The sequence below is a fragment of the Prionailurus viverrinus genome, chromosome C1 (assembly GCF_022837055.1).
Source record: "Prionailurus viverrinus isolate Anna chromosome C1, UM_Priviv_1.0, whole genome shotgun sequence".
Taxonomy (NCBI): Eukaryota; Metazoa; Chordata; class Mammalia; order Carnivora; family Felidae; genus Prionailurus; species Prionailurus viverrinus.
The window spans coordinates 4625428-4644114 of record NC_062568.1 but is presented as its reverse complement, the minus strand read 5'-3'; the positions used below and the strand labels follow the sequence as shown (position 1 = coordinate 4644114).

The 18687-nt window shown below is 43.9% G+C and overlaps 1 protein-coding gene across 1 annotated transcript in view; it reads right to left on the bottom strand.

Annotated features, from left to right (window-relative positions):
* Positions 1 to 18687, bottom strand: part of DNER (delta/notch like EGF repeat containing) — a 321726-nt gene that overhangs the window by 82943 nt on the left and 220096 nt on the right. Inside the window, exon 7 of the mRNA XM_047873611.1 lies at positions 13949 to 14062. Coding sequence (XP_047729567.1) covers positions 13949 to 14062 — 114 coding nt within the window. The remainder of the gene's footprint in view (positions 1 to 13948; positions 14063 to 18687) is intronic.

Below are 18687 nucleotides of genomic sequence, written 5' to 3'. Positions count from 1 at the left end.
CCTGAGATCTGAGAGGCAGGGAGTGAAAACGTGGGATCTACATTTTAGAAGGGTCACTTTGCCTACTGTGTGGAGATCAGACTGTAGAGGACAACAGTAAACCAGAAAGAAAACTCCAGAAGCTACTGTAGGAAACCAGAGGGGAACCTGGAAACCCCCAAGAGGCTGGGAATCCTGCACAAACCGTATAGCCATTCTCTCTGACGTGAACAACAAGAAATTTGCCCTGAAAGCTAGCCACAGGATTGCCTTCCGCATACGTGAAAAACGTTTCCACTCTTTGTAGAAATTGAGACTGGAGAAAAACGAAAGACAAAAAAAGATAGAAACTAAGAAATGGGACATGGAAGGGAGACACAGGTGCTGAATACCCACCTACCGCGTACTACCCAACAGCTCCAGGAGATGGGTGTCATCCTTTACACATAAGGACACTGAAGCCCGGAGGGTTAAGTAATTTTGTCCAAAGCCATCTGGAAATGGACAGAAGTGAAATTCCACACAAATATGCCCTTCTCAAATGACGTGGATTTTGAGCCTTAGTTCCTTCATCTGCTTAAACAAAAATGACACTCATTTTCATGAATTTCATACATGCTGATACGTGACAATACGTGGCATAGCACAGTTTCCACTTGCACGCAGAGAACACCGAGGGAGCGAATGCCCGAGAGAACTCTGTGTTCTTCAGCCACAGAGGTTCTCAGCCCTGGTTGCAGGCTAGAACCACTGGAGAGCTTTGAAAATGATGCCTGGTTCCCACCTCGGGGATACTGACTTAACTGGTCGGGGGTGGGGCCTGCCATCAGGATTTTTCTTAAGGAGAAGGTACCTTTCCTTCATACGGTTTATTTTCTGCTGGTAGCCACAGAGTTTCTTGTATTTAGTCATGAGGAAGAAAATGTATAAACTACTGTTACATTTCATAACTGTCTTTTTGCTCTGAACCAATACAGATCTGTGTTTGCACCCAGTGCCATCACATTCGACCACTACAGCATTAATTCACTACTTTTACTCTCCTAACTTTCATTGATTATCCTTAATTGTGACAACTATACACTGACTTCCCTCTGGGAAGCAACATACCTCTTTTCTCAGCCCCTAAGAGTTTGGCTCCAAGAGTGACTTTGTGTCTGAGACTTGGCCAGCCAAAGCAGTCCATTCCCTGGCCAGTGGTAAGCCAATGTCTCAATTCAGAACACTCTGAATCAGCCCCGTGGCTTTTGCTGGGAGAAGACAAACTCTTCCCCACCCATCTTCAGAATGGAGCCAACACAGGAAAGCAGAAGGAAGACTGCTAGAGAGAGAAAAATTCAGGCTTGCTGACATTATTTGAGCTTCTGGATCAAGCCATGCCTGAATTCATCATGCATATTTGCTACAGAGCCAGTACACTCCTCCCCCCACCCCCCGCCCCTCACATTTTCTGGTCTATTTATCTATTGTTGAAAAATCACGATTTTTAATGGATACAGACGTGCTGTAAAAGTTATTCTGTGTGAAAACAAAAGGCTATCGCCTTTGCCTAGTCAATCCTCCTGATAAAAAGTAATTGATTGGGGCGCCTGGGTGGCTCAGTCGGTAAAGCGTCCAACTTCAGCTCAGGTCACGATCTCGCGGTCCGTGAGTTCGAGCCCCGCGTCGGGCTCTGGGCTGATGGCTCGGAGCCTGGAGCCTGTTTCCGATTCTGTGTCTCCCTCTCTCTCTGCCCCTCCCCCGTTCATGCTCTGTCTCTCTCTGTCTCAAAAATAAATAAACGTTAAAAAAAAAATTTTTAAAAAAAGTAATTCATTAAAAATAATAAATGGATGGTAAGAGTAAGGGAAAGACAGATACTCAAGGGCAGCTACGGTCTGAGGAGATGGGGAAACACAAAGAAGACACCTTCACAAGTGAGAGAATTCTCAAAGACTTCAAACAGAAGATGAGGGTTGCTGTTTCTTTTTTTTTTTTTTTTTTTTCTAATTTCCTGGGATTTCTTCAACTGGGTCTCACCTCTGCAACTGGACCACAAGGTTTCCAGGTTTACAAAAGTTACATACAACTTCGTGGGCCTCTGTCCTAAGGAAACAGATGAAAAACACACAAAAAATACACGTACAAAATATTCTTCACAACACGATAAAAAAAAAAAATAGCCAAAAAAAGGAACCTCAATGTCCCCTTTGCAAACTCCATTTCCTCAGGGATCCCAGAGGTGGCGTTCCTCATTTTGTCCTGGTCAGTCTTTCCTTCCCCACTGGGTGCTTCCCCTGGGCGGCTTCACACAAGCCCATGGCTCAGATTAGGCTCTGGACTCAACCTCTCAAACTTAACCTCTCCAGACCAGCACTCTCTCCATGCTTCAGGTTCACTTACTTAGGGGACTGCTCGATGCTTCCTCTGGATGTTTCATGGGTTCGTTCAATTCATGTCCCATATGGAACTTCCCATCCTCTCCTCAAAGCTGCTCGCCATCCCGCAGCACCCCATACATGCACTTGCCTACAGCTTTCTGAAGTCTGGCTTGTCCCTGTGGTCCCTCTCCTCCTTCTCCTTCTTCAGCCAGTCTGTCCACTTCTATCTCCACTGTCACCTCCCCATTTCATCCCACCGTGACTGCTCACCTAAATTACTGTGGGAGGTTCCAAACAGGGTTCTCTGACTCTTGTCCTCCTCTGATCCATTATTCCTCCTTCAGCCACTGTAATTTCTCCCAAACGCTAAAGCTCTGCCCCTCCCCTGCTGAAACTAATCACGGTGCCACCCCCCCCCCCACAACACTGTCGGGTGGAGTCTGATCCCTTTGTCGTGAGTTTGAAGCCCTGATCCCCTTGTGGTGGTGTTTGAAGGCCTGATCCCCTTGTCGTGTGTTTGAAGGCCTGCTGGGCTGGCTTCTACGCCAGTCCCTCACCCATGCCGCCCACACTCCGTCACATTCTGCGTACAGCTCTGCTGAGCTCCATTTTGTTCTTCAAACCTGGCACCCCCTCTCTGCTGCACCTTCCCGCATGCTATCGATGCTATCGATGTTCTCTTCCTGGGAGACTGTCCTCTCCCCACCGGCCTAACTTACTCATCTTGGTGCTGCCTTCCCTTCAGGTCTCTGTGGAAACATCACTTCCCTTGGAACATTTTCTGACTTTTCTTCTAGCCCCCGGTCTGGGTGGGGGGGCCCCCTTCCGAAGCACACTGGATCATCCCAGCAGAGCTCGGCCACATCCCTGATCACATGTCTACACTGTCTCAAAAACCACAAACCAGAGCTCCATCTGTCTTGTTCACTCCTAGATCCCTCATCATTAGCACAGTAAGTGCCGCAAAGTAGGTGATCAATAAATAGTACGTGGACGATTAGGTCGTTCATTAAATCCATTATGCCACATTCATATGATGGTATAAAATGCAGCCACTAAGAACAGTTCTTTAAGAAAATAATGAACGATAACATTTGGAACACATTGTTCAGTTTAAGAAGCTCATTACAAACGAGAATGCACAGTAAGATCCAATTTTAGTTTTTCCAAATGCACATGAAAAAGAGACTTCAAAGATAGTTGCCTAAAATTCAAAGTGATCTCTCATGGGGATGGAATCATACGGGTGTTTCTTTTTCTTTGAGCTCATCTGAGCATTGGATTCTCTGATAGCGAAGGGAAAAATGATAAAACTATTTAAAGTGTGATATGAAGTCCCAGACTGTAACAGAGCAGAGGGTGATGGTCAAATACAGTGAGAGAAGACAGTGGTGACATCAGCCCACATGCATGCCCGGATGTACAGTGACCAGATGCATTACTCAGTGTAGAGTCAGGAGCTGAAGGTGAGGAAGGGACAAGGTCTTCATATAAATTACAACCAAACATACTTGGGGCAATTAGAAGACAATTGAAAAATGCTTCAAGAATGGGCTATGTGATAGGAGGGGAAACCTAAGCATCTATCTTTGGGGCCCTTTCATCAGTATGACATCAGGTCTCAGGACATGAGAACTTGGTTGGAAAAACCAAGCCAAAGAAAGAGCTATTTAGCCAAAAATGGAAGATGATAAAGTAATTAACCAACATTCTTCTACTTTCACAGCTGTGTGGGTGTTCAATTCTCTTAGGCCAGGTCTCTCTGTCGGCCCCACCTTAACACGCTTATAGGACTCTGAGCCCAGATCTGAACTGTTCACAATAAGACCCAGGACCACATCGCATGGTACTTTGGTCCAAGTCAGACAAAAATTTGTCTCCAGCCTCTTCCAATTATCTAAAACAGAGTGTGTGTGTGTGTGTGTGTGTGTGTGTGTGTATATACACACACACACACATACATACATATGCTTATGCATATGCATATACATATATATGAGTATATACGTATATGGAGATAAATTCCACTGCAGGGAAAAATAAAAATTATACTTACTTTTAGGATATTTGTATTTCTTTTTTTTTTCTTTAAATGTTTATTTATTTTTGAGAGAGAGACAGACAAAGCATGAGCAGGGGAGGGGCAGAGAGAGAAGGAGAGAGGAATCTAAAGCAGGCTCCAGGCTCTGAGCTGTCAGCACAGAGCCCAACGTGGGCTGAACCCATGAGCTGTAAGATCATGACCTGAGCTGAAGTCTGACACTTAACTGACTGAGCCACCCAGGTGCCTCTACAATATTTGTATTTCCATTGTAAAGGATCTTTGTTGCTGTTAAAAACAATTATATGGGCACTCGGCTTCTTATATGGAGAAATAAACTTTCTTAACAGATTGTCCCACAAATAACAACAGTTAGCTCCAGGCCAAATAACCCCACCACTACCTGGCTCTGGAAAGTGAACAAAAGTGGACAGGGTTTTAGAGGAAAGTCAGAACATAGAGGCAGCAGCTGGCATGGGGGTAGTTTCACGTTTGGGGAGCCCCACCCTGCAGGCAGCCTTGGATGTGACTATGGCCCAAGGACACAAAGACGCTAGCATTAAGCCTGCTAGGAACCACCATGGGGACAGGCACACCATGAGGAATGGGAAAGGGTCCTAGGAAAGAAGACAGCCAGAGAAGGGATCCCCCAATTCTGTATATCAACTCTGCCCAAGTCTCTGATGACACCTAAATCATGCTGAATGGGATCCTGGATGAGATCAGAGCCTCCCTTCCCACCCCCTCACCCCCCACCGGCCTCACTGCTGGCTTGAGTTTGCAATGAGTCTAACCAATGATAGTCATCTGGTTACATTAGTGGACCCTGGTTAACTCATCTTGGCTCCAGTCTCTTCCCATATTAAATGACACTGTTGAACTGTTGAAACAGTTTTGAGATATTTACTCACTCAAGACATTCAACACAAGGCTCATAGGTACCTAAGTGCCAGCTGTGCTAAGGAATACCAAAAAAAAGTTGAGCATCACTGCCCTCGACAAGCCTAGAGACCCAGGGCGGAAAGCAGACCTGTACCCAACCAGCTAGTTGTCACAAAGGTGAACTTGACCAGAGAAGGAGCTTAGTTCAGCAGAGTGAAAACGGACTCCAGAGTTAGACAAACCTAGTCTTCACCCGGGTCCACCAGGACCTTAGAGCCTCGGGACCTACCTTGTACACGTATACACCTTGTACACTTATATTAATCACTTACCCCACTGTTCTGAGTACTGTATACACATTTAATCCTTGTAACAACCTCATTAGGTTGGTACTAATACTATCTTCACTCCACAGATGCAGAAAATGAGGCACAGAGGATTTAGGTTTACTTGCCCAAGGTCCCCAAGTAAAACGTGATCAAACACAGATTCAAACTCAGGCAGCAACATCTATCTGAGCCTCAGCAGCTAACTGCTAACTTACACCAAATACTAACTTCAAGCACCAAACACATAGCAGGCACTCAACAAATGGCAGATGTCCTCGTTGTCATGGTTACCGCCGATGCCGTGGGGATTTCTGAAGCCACAAGAGAAATGACAGTTGAAATTTAGGCCATCTACCCAAATATTTAAAGCCAAAAAGTTTTTAGAGCGCTAAATAACTTTCCCTTGCAGATCTGGACACACACCTCAAGAAATCGGGATTTGTATTTACCTATTAGGGATCCCCTACCTCTTCTTAAAAAGAAAAGCACCAAGGTATCATGATTTATTTCTCCATTCACTTGTCACGTTGCAACTTCCAACTGTCATCTGCCACCACTAACCTGGGCATCAGAACGGTTCCCAGGAGGGCAGCAGCGCTAAAGATGACAGGACCCTGGTCATGTACTAAGGTGAGTGCATCTGGTCCCACCGCGAATGGGGGAAGCGGGCAAGCAAAATCCCTCGCGGTATTTTTAGTTAAACAATCTCAGAGAAACTGTGCTATGTGGGGACACAAAGAAAAGAAATATGAACTTAGCTGTACACCAAAAATTAATCAGCATACACCAAGAGCAGAAATAAAGTTTTACTCACACTTAGTAAGTCTTAAAGCCTGCTCTGTTTCCAAGAGGTGAAACTACATGCCTCTTGGAGCGCCGAGGATCTCAGCTGCTACAGTTCCTAAATGATGTGGTGATTTAGGGATAGGGCCAAATTTTCCAAAAAATAAGAACAGTACCTTATTCAGGCCTGGTAATTTTACGAGGACATGTTGCACATTTCTTATGTAAATACATGCAGTTTAATAAGGTCCTAAGAGAGTGCTTTCACCGAAATCCTACCTATCAGGATACTGGGGAAAAACAACCAAATCCTAGGACTGTATGACTCCTAAATCCTTATTGGGTAACATGCCCGGTTTCTGAACAATACACATTATCTCGGGGATAATTTTTATGACATGTGTGGCTATTGCCTGTAAATCCCTCTAAGATGAAAAGCATTACCACTGACATTTGAGTTGGACAAAAGGATTTTTATGGCTAGATTACTCAAGGCTATAAAATGTAGAAAAACAAAAATAGTTTGGATAAACCCTTGGAGCTTGTTGCAATGGGATTTGACTTACAGGGCCCGAGGGCTGACATTAAGTTTTAGGGAGTCGTTTAGAGGTTATGAAACTTTTCTCTGTAAACATTACTTGAAACAACAAGCTGGATTTATTGACTCAGCAAGGGGCTCTTAGGCTGATGTATGTGAATCAGAGACTATCAGGAATAGGGTCCCTTAAAGGTAATAGTCAATCTTCATCATTAAAACAAGAAAACAATGGCTGGAGGAGATGAAAACTGTACGACTCACCCAAGGTGATATGGCTAAATTCTCCACCATCACCACCATCATCATCATCGCTAATACTATTCAGTACTTACTCTTTGCCAAGCACAGAGCTGAGGGCTTTTCTGTTCCTCACACCAACTTATAAAAAGCATGTCCTAATATCATCCCCATTTTCTAAGTGGAAAAATGAGCCCCGGAGAAGCACAGAGCTAGCTTCACAGGGGACAGGTCCAGCATTCAAACACAAGCGATGGGACCCTCAATCCACACTTGTAACCACCCCACTCCCCCGCCTCCTCTCTGGCCCCAGACTCGGGTCTACTAACCTCCGGGCCAGAGGAGGACACTAACCACACGTGGCTACGGAGTTTCCAAGTTACAAGACCTGCATGGCTGACAGTGGAGTCCGGTGTGGAAGCAGGTCCCCTCCCTGGATGCAGTATCTGCCTTCAGAATTGCAGGGCAAGAGCTGCTCACACAAACTCTGTGGGTCTGTACTCCCATCAGCAAGTGTGACACCAGAAAATAACCTCTGACTAATGTTTTTACAACCTATTGGATGCAATGATATGTTCTCAAACCTAGTGCCTGGAGCTCCATATTCTCACGTCAGTCTCTGGTCGCCGCACGCCAAGGTAGATACCAGGCAAGCGATCAGGTTCTCTGCAATGTGATTCTGTGCCCTGCATGATGCAGATCAACATACCTGTAGGACCCACAAATGTGCTTTACTGCTGAATGCTTTCATCTCTACCAAGTTCTTTTTATTCCCTATTAGTCTGTGTGGTGGTCTACTTCAAATTCTGAGGCGGACAAAATAAAAATTCAGAGGTACTGAAGCAGAGAGGACGGCTAGACAGTTATATTCAGATTTTATTTACGTATGTATTTAAATGTATTCATATATTTAAATTTACATATTTAAATACCAATAGGCAGTGATGGTAAGTATATATAATTAGATGTCTTCAGAATTAAAATGCATTTGGTTTAAAATTGAAGGATCTCAAAGTTCTAAACCAAACATAAAGACAGTATCTGCGTACAGAGTAAACACGTAGGCAAAAAGATCAGCTTCTAATTTCTCCTCTTTGCTGCTGTTGTTTGTTCAAGTATCTGCAAGAAAACACTCCTGACATTTTTACTTTTGCTTCTTGTCACCTGCACAGGAACCACAATCCAAAACTGCACTTTTCAAATGTGGGCCCAGTGAACGTTAAGTAGAAATTCAGAGAAAAGACAGAACCTGTTGACAAAGAATAAAAACCTAAGTGTAGGAGGAAAGCAGAAACCTTCCAGAAGGAGAGCTTAAATGATAATTACAACACAAGCTGTCTCGCGGGCCTCACTGACTTTGAACTTTTGGAAAGAGGTTAAAAAGGAGGCGAGAGTCAAAGAGACAGATAGTCAGGAAGGACTCCAACCTCGGAGGACCTGGTCCAGGTTGGATGCAGAAGGATCCTTGAAAGAAACAGAATGAAGAGGAAAAGGATGGAAAAGAGCCAGGATGTGAATGTGCTGAGTTGAAAGCACTATCCAGAGGGAAAACCTAGTTGTAACAGCTTTCCGGACTGGGAGGGAACTGCTGTAAAAGGATTTCAACGTTCTTACAAAAAAGAAATACATATATATTTAAATTTATGTAAATTTTTATATATATGAAAAAAATTTTTTCCAGCTTTTCCCAGACTTCAGAAATTTTTAGCAGGGACATTTAAAAGTTTTAGAACCCAACAAACTTGGCATTTATTCTATTCATGACTATTGTTACAGAGATCATCTTTAAAAAAAAAAAAAATGAGACCGAGTGTATTTTGAAGGATGTATTTATTAAATTTTTTTTCAATGTTTATTTATTTTTGGGACAGAGAGAGACAGAGCATGAACGGGGGAGGGGCAGAGAGAGAGGGAGACACAGAATCGGAAACAGGCTCCAGGCGCTGAGCCATCAGCCCAGAGCCCGACGCGGGGCTTGAATTCACGGACCGCGAGATCGTGACCTGGCTGGAGTCGGACGCTTAACCGACTGCGCCAACCAGGCGCCCCTGAAGGATGTATTTAGAGACACTATAGGACGATGGTTAAGAAGGCCAGTGCCAAGGTGCCTGAGTTTAAATTTCTAGCTATGTGATCACAGGCAAGTTATTTGATCCCCTTGTGCCTCAGTTTCCCAATATGTTAAATGGAGATATTAATAGCATCTGCTTCATAGAATTGTCGTAAGGATCAGAGGTGCTGGCAGACTACAGAGTGATACTGAGGTGCTGACTTTTATAATTCGTTCATTTCACACATTTTTATTAACCTCCTCCTAATATAAAATGTGGCATTAAATGCTCCTGGCGTGCGGTTTTCCCTCCCTCTCAAGAGAACACAGGGAACCAGGGCAGACAGAATTAATACACATAAAGGAATAAATGAAAAAAGGACGCATAGTACGTAATATGAGGAAACAATTACTAAATTTCTTAGGTGTGATAATTTTCTAGGTGCACCGTAAGATCTAAAGAAGACTGTGCTAATTCTCAAAAAACACAAACTGATTTATTTGGGGATGAAGAGCCATGATGTTTCTCATCTCAAATTACTTTGCAAAGAAACAAACTATACACGTAAATGCACGTGTATAAAGCAAACATGACAAGAAAACGTTCATCACTGGAGAAAAAGAAAAAAAAAAAAAAGGAAAGAAAGGAAAAAAAGGAGGCAGGAAGGGTCCTAATGCTAGCTCAGAAGTCCAGAACGTTCTGTGGACTCAAGACACTTTCCAAACTTGTCTTCACAGTGTGCCGGAAACGAGAGGGATCCTGGAGACGCGACGTGTTCTATAAACATTATTTTCTACCACAAGCACCCAGAGAACAAGCCAGTGGGAGGGGCTGGTTCAAAAACGCAAGCCACCCGGTCACGGCCTCACACTCCTACTAAGAGGCTCCAAAACACTGCAATGAATTCTTCAGAACTGGAAGTAAAGCCCCTTTTCCCTGGTCTGTCTTCAGTGAAGGTGAACCTCTGAAAAAACTCTTCACACAAAGACTGTCGGGAAATTGGTCTTCATTCTTTGCATTCCAGAGCGTCACATTTCCCCTAGGCTTTATCTAGACAGCGTGGAGGAACTGACAGGCCACTGGATAAAAATGAAGGCTCCCTAGACAATCCCCCGGATGCCAAGGTTCAAACTGCCATCTATGGGCTAATGGGTCTGCATTTGGACTTGGCCCAGACTTCTCCGCCAGCTTCCAAATTCACAGCTGACAGCTCCACTTGGATGTCACAAAGGCCGCTCAAACTCAACACGTCCAAAATAGAACACTTGTGCTCTGCATTTCTTTTTCTCCAGGAACGGCACAGCCTGCCACAGACTGACAGAGGGAACAAGCTTGCCCCTCCCCCCCATCACCCACCCATCTCAGGCCCCCTCACTTGACCTCTCAAGTTCTCCCAAATCCATCAGCTTCCCTCCTTTCTAAGCCCCACCCTTCCCCTTCTAACAGTCAACACCTGTTCCCTGGACTTCTACAACAATCTCCAAACTCTCCTCCTTACTCCCACTCTATGTTCCACATTGTTTGGGGATGAAAATGACAAATTCCCATTTAAATTCATCAATGGTTCAACAGTAATTGTTACTAGGAAAACAGTAACGATGAAGCAGCTAATACTGAACAGCCATTTAGCCAGGCACTGTGCTAACTACTGTACCTGAAACGTCTCATTTAATCCTCACTGTCCCTATTAAGTGGGCATTAGCATTTCCCCAATTTACAGATTAGCAAACTGAGACAGAGAGCGAGAGGTATGAACTCACTTGCCCATGAGACAGAGCTGGTGAGTCAGTGGTGGAAACAGGCTCCAGACCTAAGCCCCCGTCTCCCGCTCAGGATGAAGAGGAAATGTCCCACCTGGGCACACAAAGCCCCGTGAAGCCATGCATACATCAGCTTCCCATCACCCACTTTCTTCCTCACCATCTTCCCTCATCGGTGATGCCCTCAACTCCGCCGCTCTCCTCCCTGTCCTCACTCAGGGTCTCCACATGGGGGCACCACGCCCAGCTGTCCGAGACTAAACAGCTCCCTTTTGGACATCTTCAAGGCCCTGGTCCTGCTGTAATTACACATTTATCTGTGGATGCGCCACGGGAGGCCCCATCTCGGCTCCACTAGCCCTTAAGTCCCAACGCCCAGCGCAGCGCCTGGCAAACAGGAAGTGCTCGGCCATCTTTATGCGCTAGGAAAAAATGGCGGTATGAGGGAAAGTAAAACCACTGGGTCCCGCTTCGAGGGCCATCCTTTATGGCTGCTGTGATGTTTGAAGTCACTGCCTCTATGAGCCTCTGGGGTCTCATTTTAACCTTCTGGTGACAGTCAAAACTGTAAAAATAAGCAATTTGGAGTTTTCAAAGCTCTTTCGCAAGAATCCCCCCATTTGTACCCGGAACGGTTCTGGGAAGTATGCAGTCTCATTCTAGCCCACATTTAGGAGGAGCGGGCGGCGGCGGGGGGGATTCATGATTTGCTGCAGTCAATCGGCTGGTGACCCTGACGCCCACCCCTGACCGCAAGCACAGGCTACAACCAGTTGGTTGGCAACCGCCTGACCCAGGGTGCAGCGAAGCCCTGAAAATCCGCAGAGCTCCATGTGTGAGGGACAATGCGTGCTGCTTGCTCAGCCCTCAACCCCTTTCAACATGCCCGCGTTTTCCATTCGCTCCAGAGACCCAAGGGGAGGGTGAAACACACTTTTCTCAAACACACTCTACTCCACTGCCATGGTAACCACATACATCGCAAGCACAAGCAACCTGGGGGCGCAGCTCCCACGCCTGCACAGGTGAGCGGAAGCTGGGGGACAGGATTCACTTCTTCACGTCCGGTCTTCAAAACACTGAGGAGGAGGAGATGCTGCAACCCTGAGCCCCCGGGTCACCTGGGAGGTTGGTGGCCTTTCAGCAAGTGCCGTGCCGAACCACTGCTGCCCTGCAGCCTCTCAGCCAGGGGCAGGGTAGGGTAATGTGGAGCCCAGAGATGGTTCCAGAGTGTATGCACTCAGACCCTACACTTCATCTCTGCAGACGATGTCCTCACACTTTATGCAGTTGTCCGCGTACCTCTACGGATCAGGAGCTGACATGCCGGTTTTAAAAACAAACAAACAAACACAAAAACCTCTAGGGGCACCTGGGTGGCTCAGTCGGTTAAGAGACCGACTTCGGCTCAGGTCATGATTTCACAGTTCGAGAGTTCAAGCCCTGCGTCAGGCTCTTTGCTGACAACTCAGAGCCTGGAGCCTGCTTCAGATTCTGTGTCTCCCTCTCTCTGTTCTTCCTCTGCTCGTGCTCTGTCTCTCAATAATAAATAAACGTTAAAAAATAAAAATAAATAAGTAAATAAATAAATAAATAAAACTCAAAAAAATAAAGAACAAAAAACTCTAACATCAGGTGATTCTTACAACATTAGTGTTAAAAGTAATCCCTTCCAGGGGCGCCTGGGTGGCGCAGTCGGTTAAGCGTCCGACTTCAGCCAGGTCACGATCTTGCGGTCCGTGAGTTCGAGCCCCGCGTCAGGCTCTGGGCTGATGGCTCGGAGCCTGGAGCCTGTTTCCGATTCTGTGTCTCCCTCTCTCTCTGCCCCTCCCCCGTTCATGCTCTGTCTCTCTCTGTCCCAAAAATAAAATAAAAACGTCGAAAAAAAAAAATTTTTTTAAAAAAAAGTAATCCCTTCCATAACATCCCTCCAAGCGGAAATGAGAACTTCCTCTGAGTACAAAATCGTATCTTGAAAACCAGCTTGCTAACTATGGTCACCTGCCTGCCCCTTCAGGTCGAACTACTCTAACTGTAAAACTTTTTTTTAACTAAAAGTAGCTAAAAGGGCACCTGGGTGGCACTTCGGCGCAGGTCACGATCTCGTGCTTCACGAGTTCCAGCCCCGAGCCGGGCTCTGTGCTGACAGCTCAGAGCGTGGAGCCTGCTTCGGATTCTGTCTCCCTCTCTCTCTGCCCCTCCCCTGCTCGCGCTCTCTCTCTCTCTCTCTCTCTCTCTCTCTCTCTCAAAAATAAACATTAAAATAAATAATAAATAAATAAAAATAAAAGTAGCTCAAAAGATGTGACTTTCCAGATAACTTGAAGTTTCTAAGGTGTTAGAAAGTTGATTTAAAAATAAAAGCAGGTGACGGGCACCCGAGTGGCTCAGTCCGTCGCGCGTCCAACTCTTGATTTTCACTCAGGTCATGACCTCCCAGGTTCGGGAGATGGAGTCCCGCATCCGGCTCTGCGCTAAGAGCTCGGAGCCTGCTTGGGATTCTCGCTCTCTCGCCCTCTCTCTCTGCCCCTCCCCTGCTCACACCCTCTCCCTGCCTAAAGGAATAAACATTTTTTAAGAATAAAATAAAATAAAATAAAATAAAATAAAATAAAATAAAAGCAGGTGAACTTCATGTTGAAATATTTTTTATGTGCACTGGTATCTAAAACAAACAAAATTTTGAAAATTTAACGCGTGAAATTTAGGAAAAAACTTATAGTTATCACTGTGTTATATGTATTCATTTTCAAGGTGTAAGTAAAATCACAGAAATTCCTAGATTATGTCTAACATTCAAACATAATTCTCAAGCTATTCTAGCACAGATTTTTTAAAGAAAAGACTACCTTATATTTCGCTTTATAAATGGAACAAATGGAGGAAGTTCTCTCGCACGGAGGTTTTCAGAAATTTAAAGCTGATCAAAGTAGTTTATGGGTTAAAAATGGGAAGGAAAAACAGGTATCCTTAGGCAATAATACTTACCTTCTGGACACTGGCAGGTGAATCCACTGAGACTAGAAATGCATGTTGCTGCATTTCTGCATGGGTCTAGGATACAGTAATCAATCTTGGATTGGCACAGCTCTCCAGTATAACCTGAATAAAACAAGATAGATATTTTATAAAATGTGTTATTCCAAAACCATTGCGAACTACCCCAGGAACTGATGGAGTCTAATCAGTACCCCACCCACCAAAAGCAGCAGCTTTGAGCAAAAGAGCCCCCCACCCAGCCACTCCTCCTCGGTCTGCTTTGGTTTTGCAATGAGAAACAGTCTTAGCAGTTTAGAATCACAGTTCAAAAATCATTTACTTTGCAAAAATCTTTTACTGCAAGGAGAGACTTTCCTTCAGCCTTAGCCCTGCACTTTACTTTGAAATACGAGTCAGAACCTTCAGAAACTGAGGGTTCCCAGCTTCCTTCTGACACAGGACAAAACACAGTCTACAATGTGTTTGTAGACGAGAGGCCATCTAACTGAGAGGCCATCTAACTTAGAGGACAGCCACCTTCCCTGTGTCAGTGTCATCCCAATACCTATTTTTAAAAAGCACAAGGAAAAACGCTAGTCATTAAAATTTCTTTAATTTATACTTTCCAGCTGGAAGAACCGTTCTGTGTTAATGCCATGCCCCATTCCTTCATTTTAAAGATAAAGAGATTGAGACACACATAATGTTAAGCACCTGAATATATTATTCTTGGTTTTATTTGAATCCCATCCAGCCTAGTAAATTCTCTGTGAAGCAAGACTCTGGCGGGGATTTCATTGGACAGTAACATAAACACATGTGTGATACGGAAGTAAGGACTCCCATCTATGAGAATGCAACCCAAAAGCTTTAAATAAATTCCACATTAGGGGAGCCTGGGTGGCTCAGTCGCTTGAGCATCTGACTTCAGCTCAGGTCATGATCTCACAGTTTGTGGGTTTGAGTCCCATGTCAGGATCTGTGCTGACAGCTCAGAGCCCGGAGCCTGCTTCGGATTCTGTGTCTCCCTCTCTCTCTCTGCCCCTGCCCCGCTTGAACTCTCTCTCTCTCTCTCTCTCTCTCTCTCTCTCTCTCTCTCTCTCTTTCTCAAAAATAAACATCAAAACAATTTTAAGTGAATAAATTCCACATTACTTAGTAACTTTGAAAACAAAGCCCTCCAGAGAAATAAATTCACTTTAAAGTGGAAAATGGCTATGAAAGAAACTTTGAACACAAGATGTCAAACAGAAAGAGGCTCTGCCCTTAGTTCTGTTATTTGAGTGACAGACTCTGAATAATTTGGAGATGATTCCTATCAGAAATTTTTATGCACAGATATTTTCTACATGATTATAATCATACCGTAGCATTTTATACCTTGCTAGGCTGTACATTAAGTATTTAAAAACTTGTCTTTCTGAATTATTAGTTTTGAAAGACTGTCATTAGCAGTTGAATCTGAGATTGCAAAAGTAAATCGGTGATATTAGAAGAGGAATGATTCGCCTGAGCTTCAATTACCTGCAAAACGAGTATAAATTACAGATTGTGAATGTGGAGGCATTTATGTACAACCTTACTCTCCCCTACAGGCTTGAAAACAGCTCAGGAGATTGTAGTTTATTAGTGAATGTGGTAAGATGAATAAAATAGTTGTATAAACTAAAAATCCAAACACCAGGACAAAAAGCTGTTTCAAAATTGCAGAACAGAATATCTTAATGTGATAACAGTATGTTCATAGATCTTCAAATGACGGCCCTAAATTCAGAATGAGGGAGAGCAAACTGTTTTTCAGAAGAGTGCTACCAATAAGTTTCTGACTAAAAATCATAGCTAATACCTATAATAGAACACTTATTTTTTCTTCTATGCATTAACTCATCCTCACTGCAAACTATGAGGTCAGTATCATAACCATGTCCGTTTCACGAATGGGGAAACTGAGAACTGGGGAGTTTAAGTGATTTTCACAATGGCACACGGGGAGTCAAACTCCTGAGCCCAATCCCTTAAATGCATCATCATGCCTGAGGCAACATGCATCACATGCTCAAAAACATGTGTTTAACATGAAGGGAAAATAACAGAAGATGATGTATAAGGAAATGCACAGACATAGATAGACACAGCCTAAACACCATGGTTATTCTTGGGCTTACCAAAAATTTTCTTTAAATCCCTGCTTTCAACACTTCTACAACAGACTACAAAAGTACCTTCATGAAAAAGACAGCCAATTACAAATACTGGCTTGTTAGAAGCAGTGTGCTTACGGGATATAGAGTCATGAATCCTGCCATCACGAAGATCTTAAAACTGTGACCACAGAATCACACAAAATCATTAAAAATAGCCAAAAGCCAATGAGATATCATACATCTGTAAGGGATGTATATGTCCCTACCAGACAGAAACAATATGAGCAAAATTCAGGATTCCATGAGCTTCGAAGTTCTTTAGAGAAAATTTTAACATTCACTTTCTTTGAACTTTTTATTTGGGAGTTTTAAACATACCTAAACGTAGAGAGACTAGTATACAAGCCTCATGTCTCTATCACCTAACTTCAACAAATCACTAGCATTCTGTCCATTTAATTTCATCTAGCTCTCTCATAGTTTTATATTTTCCCTGTTGGGGTATCTTAAAGCAAATTTCATTTCACCTGTAAAGACTTCAAGATGTATCCCGAACTAATGGAGATTTTTTTTTTAAGATCACTTCTAATGGCCTCTTTAATGTGCGGTCCCATTTACAAACTGAATTAAACACTTTAAACTACATTTATTAATTTCAACAATTTCTTTTTAAGAACCCCATTTGTCGAATAATACACAAATCTTCCCATGCATTTAATTCACTATTATCTAATAAATCTAATAAATTAAACCTTAAGCGCTGTTAAATGCTCCAGTATTTACGCATTCAAGTGTAGTAGGATTTCAACCTAAGAGGTCAATCCACATTGCAGTGTGTGGGGTGTTTGGGATTGTCCAACCAGTACTTAGTGGTGGAGATTCTAAAGTCTTGCCCTGCCCGAGACGACCCAGTACAAGAAAATTTTCTTACTCAAATGCCAATAGTCCTCTCTAATGAGGAACACAGGTCAGGGACCAGTCACTATATCATTGCTTTTGGCTCTCAAGCTTTACAGCTTTCTCGCAAAGATTTTTTCAATAGGGGAAACATGGAACTATAAGCAAAAGTGTGTACTTAGACCTATAAAGTATGTATATATTGGCATGTCTACAGGTTCGATATAACTGGAAAAGAAAAACAGCAATGGAGGAGTGAGGGAGGCAGGGAAGCACAGCTGGGATTATGGGATTATGGGATTATGGGATTACTGAGTATCCTCAGCGGCAGGTGACCAGCTGGTCAGTTACTAGCAATAACCAGCCTGTGTGTCTGCCCGGCTGTAATTCAAGGCCTGATGCTTGTCCACACCAGGCCAGGCATGATTCTTGACGTCAAAGAAGGTAGTTCCAATTTAGTCGGAAGTCCCAGGAGCGCCATCACTGACTGCATTGAGCCAACTGAAGCCAGATCTGGGAGAGGACAAGGAACTGCGAGTGTCCTGTTGCTGGTTTCAGGGACTCTTAAACACCAGTGAGTCATTTCTTAGACCCGCAGAAAGCAGAAATCTACAGTTGTCAGACAAATCCCTGATATTAACCTATATATAATATTCTGAACTGCACATCTAAGGCATACACAAATTACCCATCCATGTCTGTTGTTTTTTAATTTGATATTATAACCAAGGTGTTAAAACTAAATGAGTGAATGGAATTTAAATTTTACAAGACCATGAAGGCTTTGCCTGGGTTCTTTCTTCCATCTTGCGGGAAGCCGGTATCTTCTCTGGGGAATAAAATAACCATGCTGATCATGGACATTTCCTCACCCAACCAAAGCAGTGACACACATTCAGAGGACCTTGTGGAATGTTCAAGCAAAGCAATGATTGTGTCAACACAGTGGATAAGAAAGGTATTAGGTGGTCATTTCGTGCATGTTGCTAACAGGAGAATTTTCTCTAACACACACACACACACACACACACTCACACACACATACACACATGCACACACGCGCACGCGCCCACACACACACACACACACACACACACACACACACAAATGGGCATTTCAGGACTTAAAGACCTAGCTCATAAGTTCCCAATGGGATATTGGCAAGGCACAAAGAAAAGCCCATGTAAAGGCCCAGCAGTATGCATGAAAGGTGTGGATGCCATTCAGACGTCCTTAAAAATGCACAACAGAGAAAATCTCCTTCATTCAGGTTTCCAATGACAAAGTCTATACCCAACTACCAAGGCAAACAGTAGTAACTGTCTCCATTCCTTTCCTTAGAACGAGTGATATGGCCCCTTCTTAGCCAAACCCGAAGCATTCATGGACCCCCTTCCAAATTAGTGTTATAACCACATGGTGCTTTCACGTTGTCCAGGTCGGGACAACATTGCCTCTCACCAGGACCTAAGACAGGCCCCCTAAGCCCATCTCCTTACCCAATCTTGCTTTCCTACAATCCATTCTACAGTCCACGTGGGAGTAGCCAGAGAGATTTTTTTAAGACATAGCTTATATCCTATTATTCTTAAAACCTTCCACCTGCTTTACAAAGGGCTGGGAACAAAACCCAAACACTTGACTCCACGGGTAAAAGGCACAACGTGATCCGGCCCCTGCCTCCTTCATCCCCACACATTCTCCCCA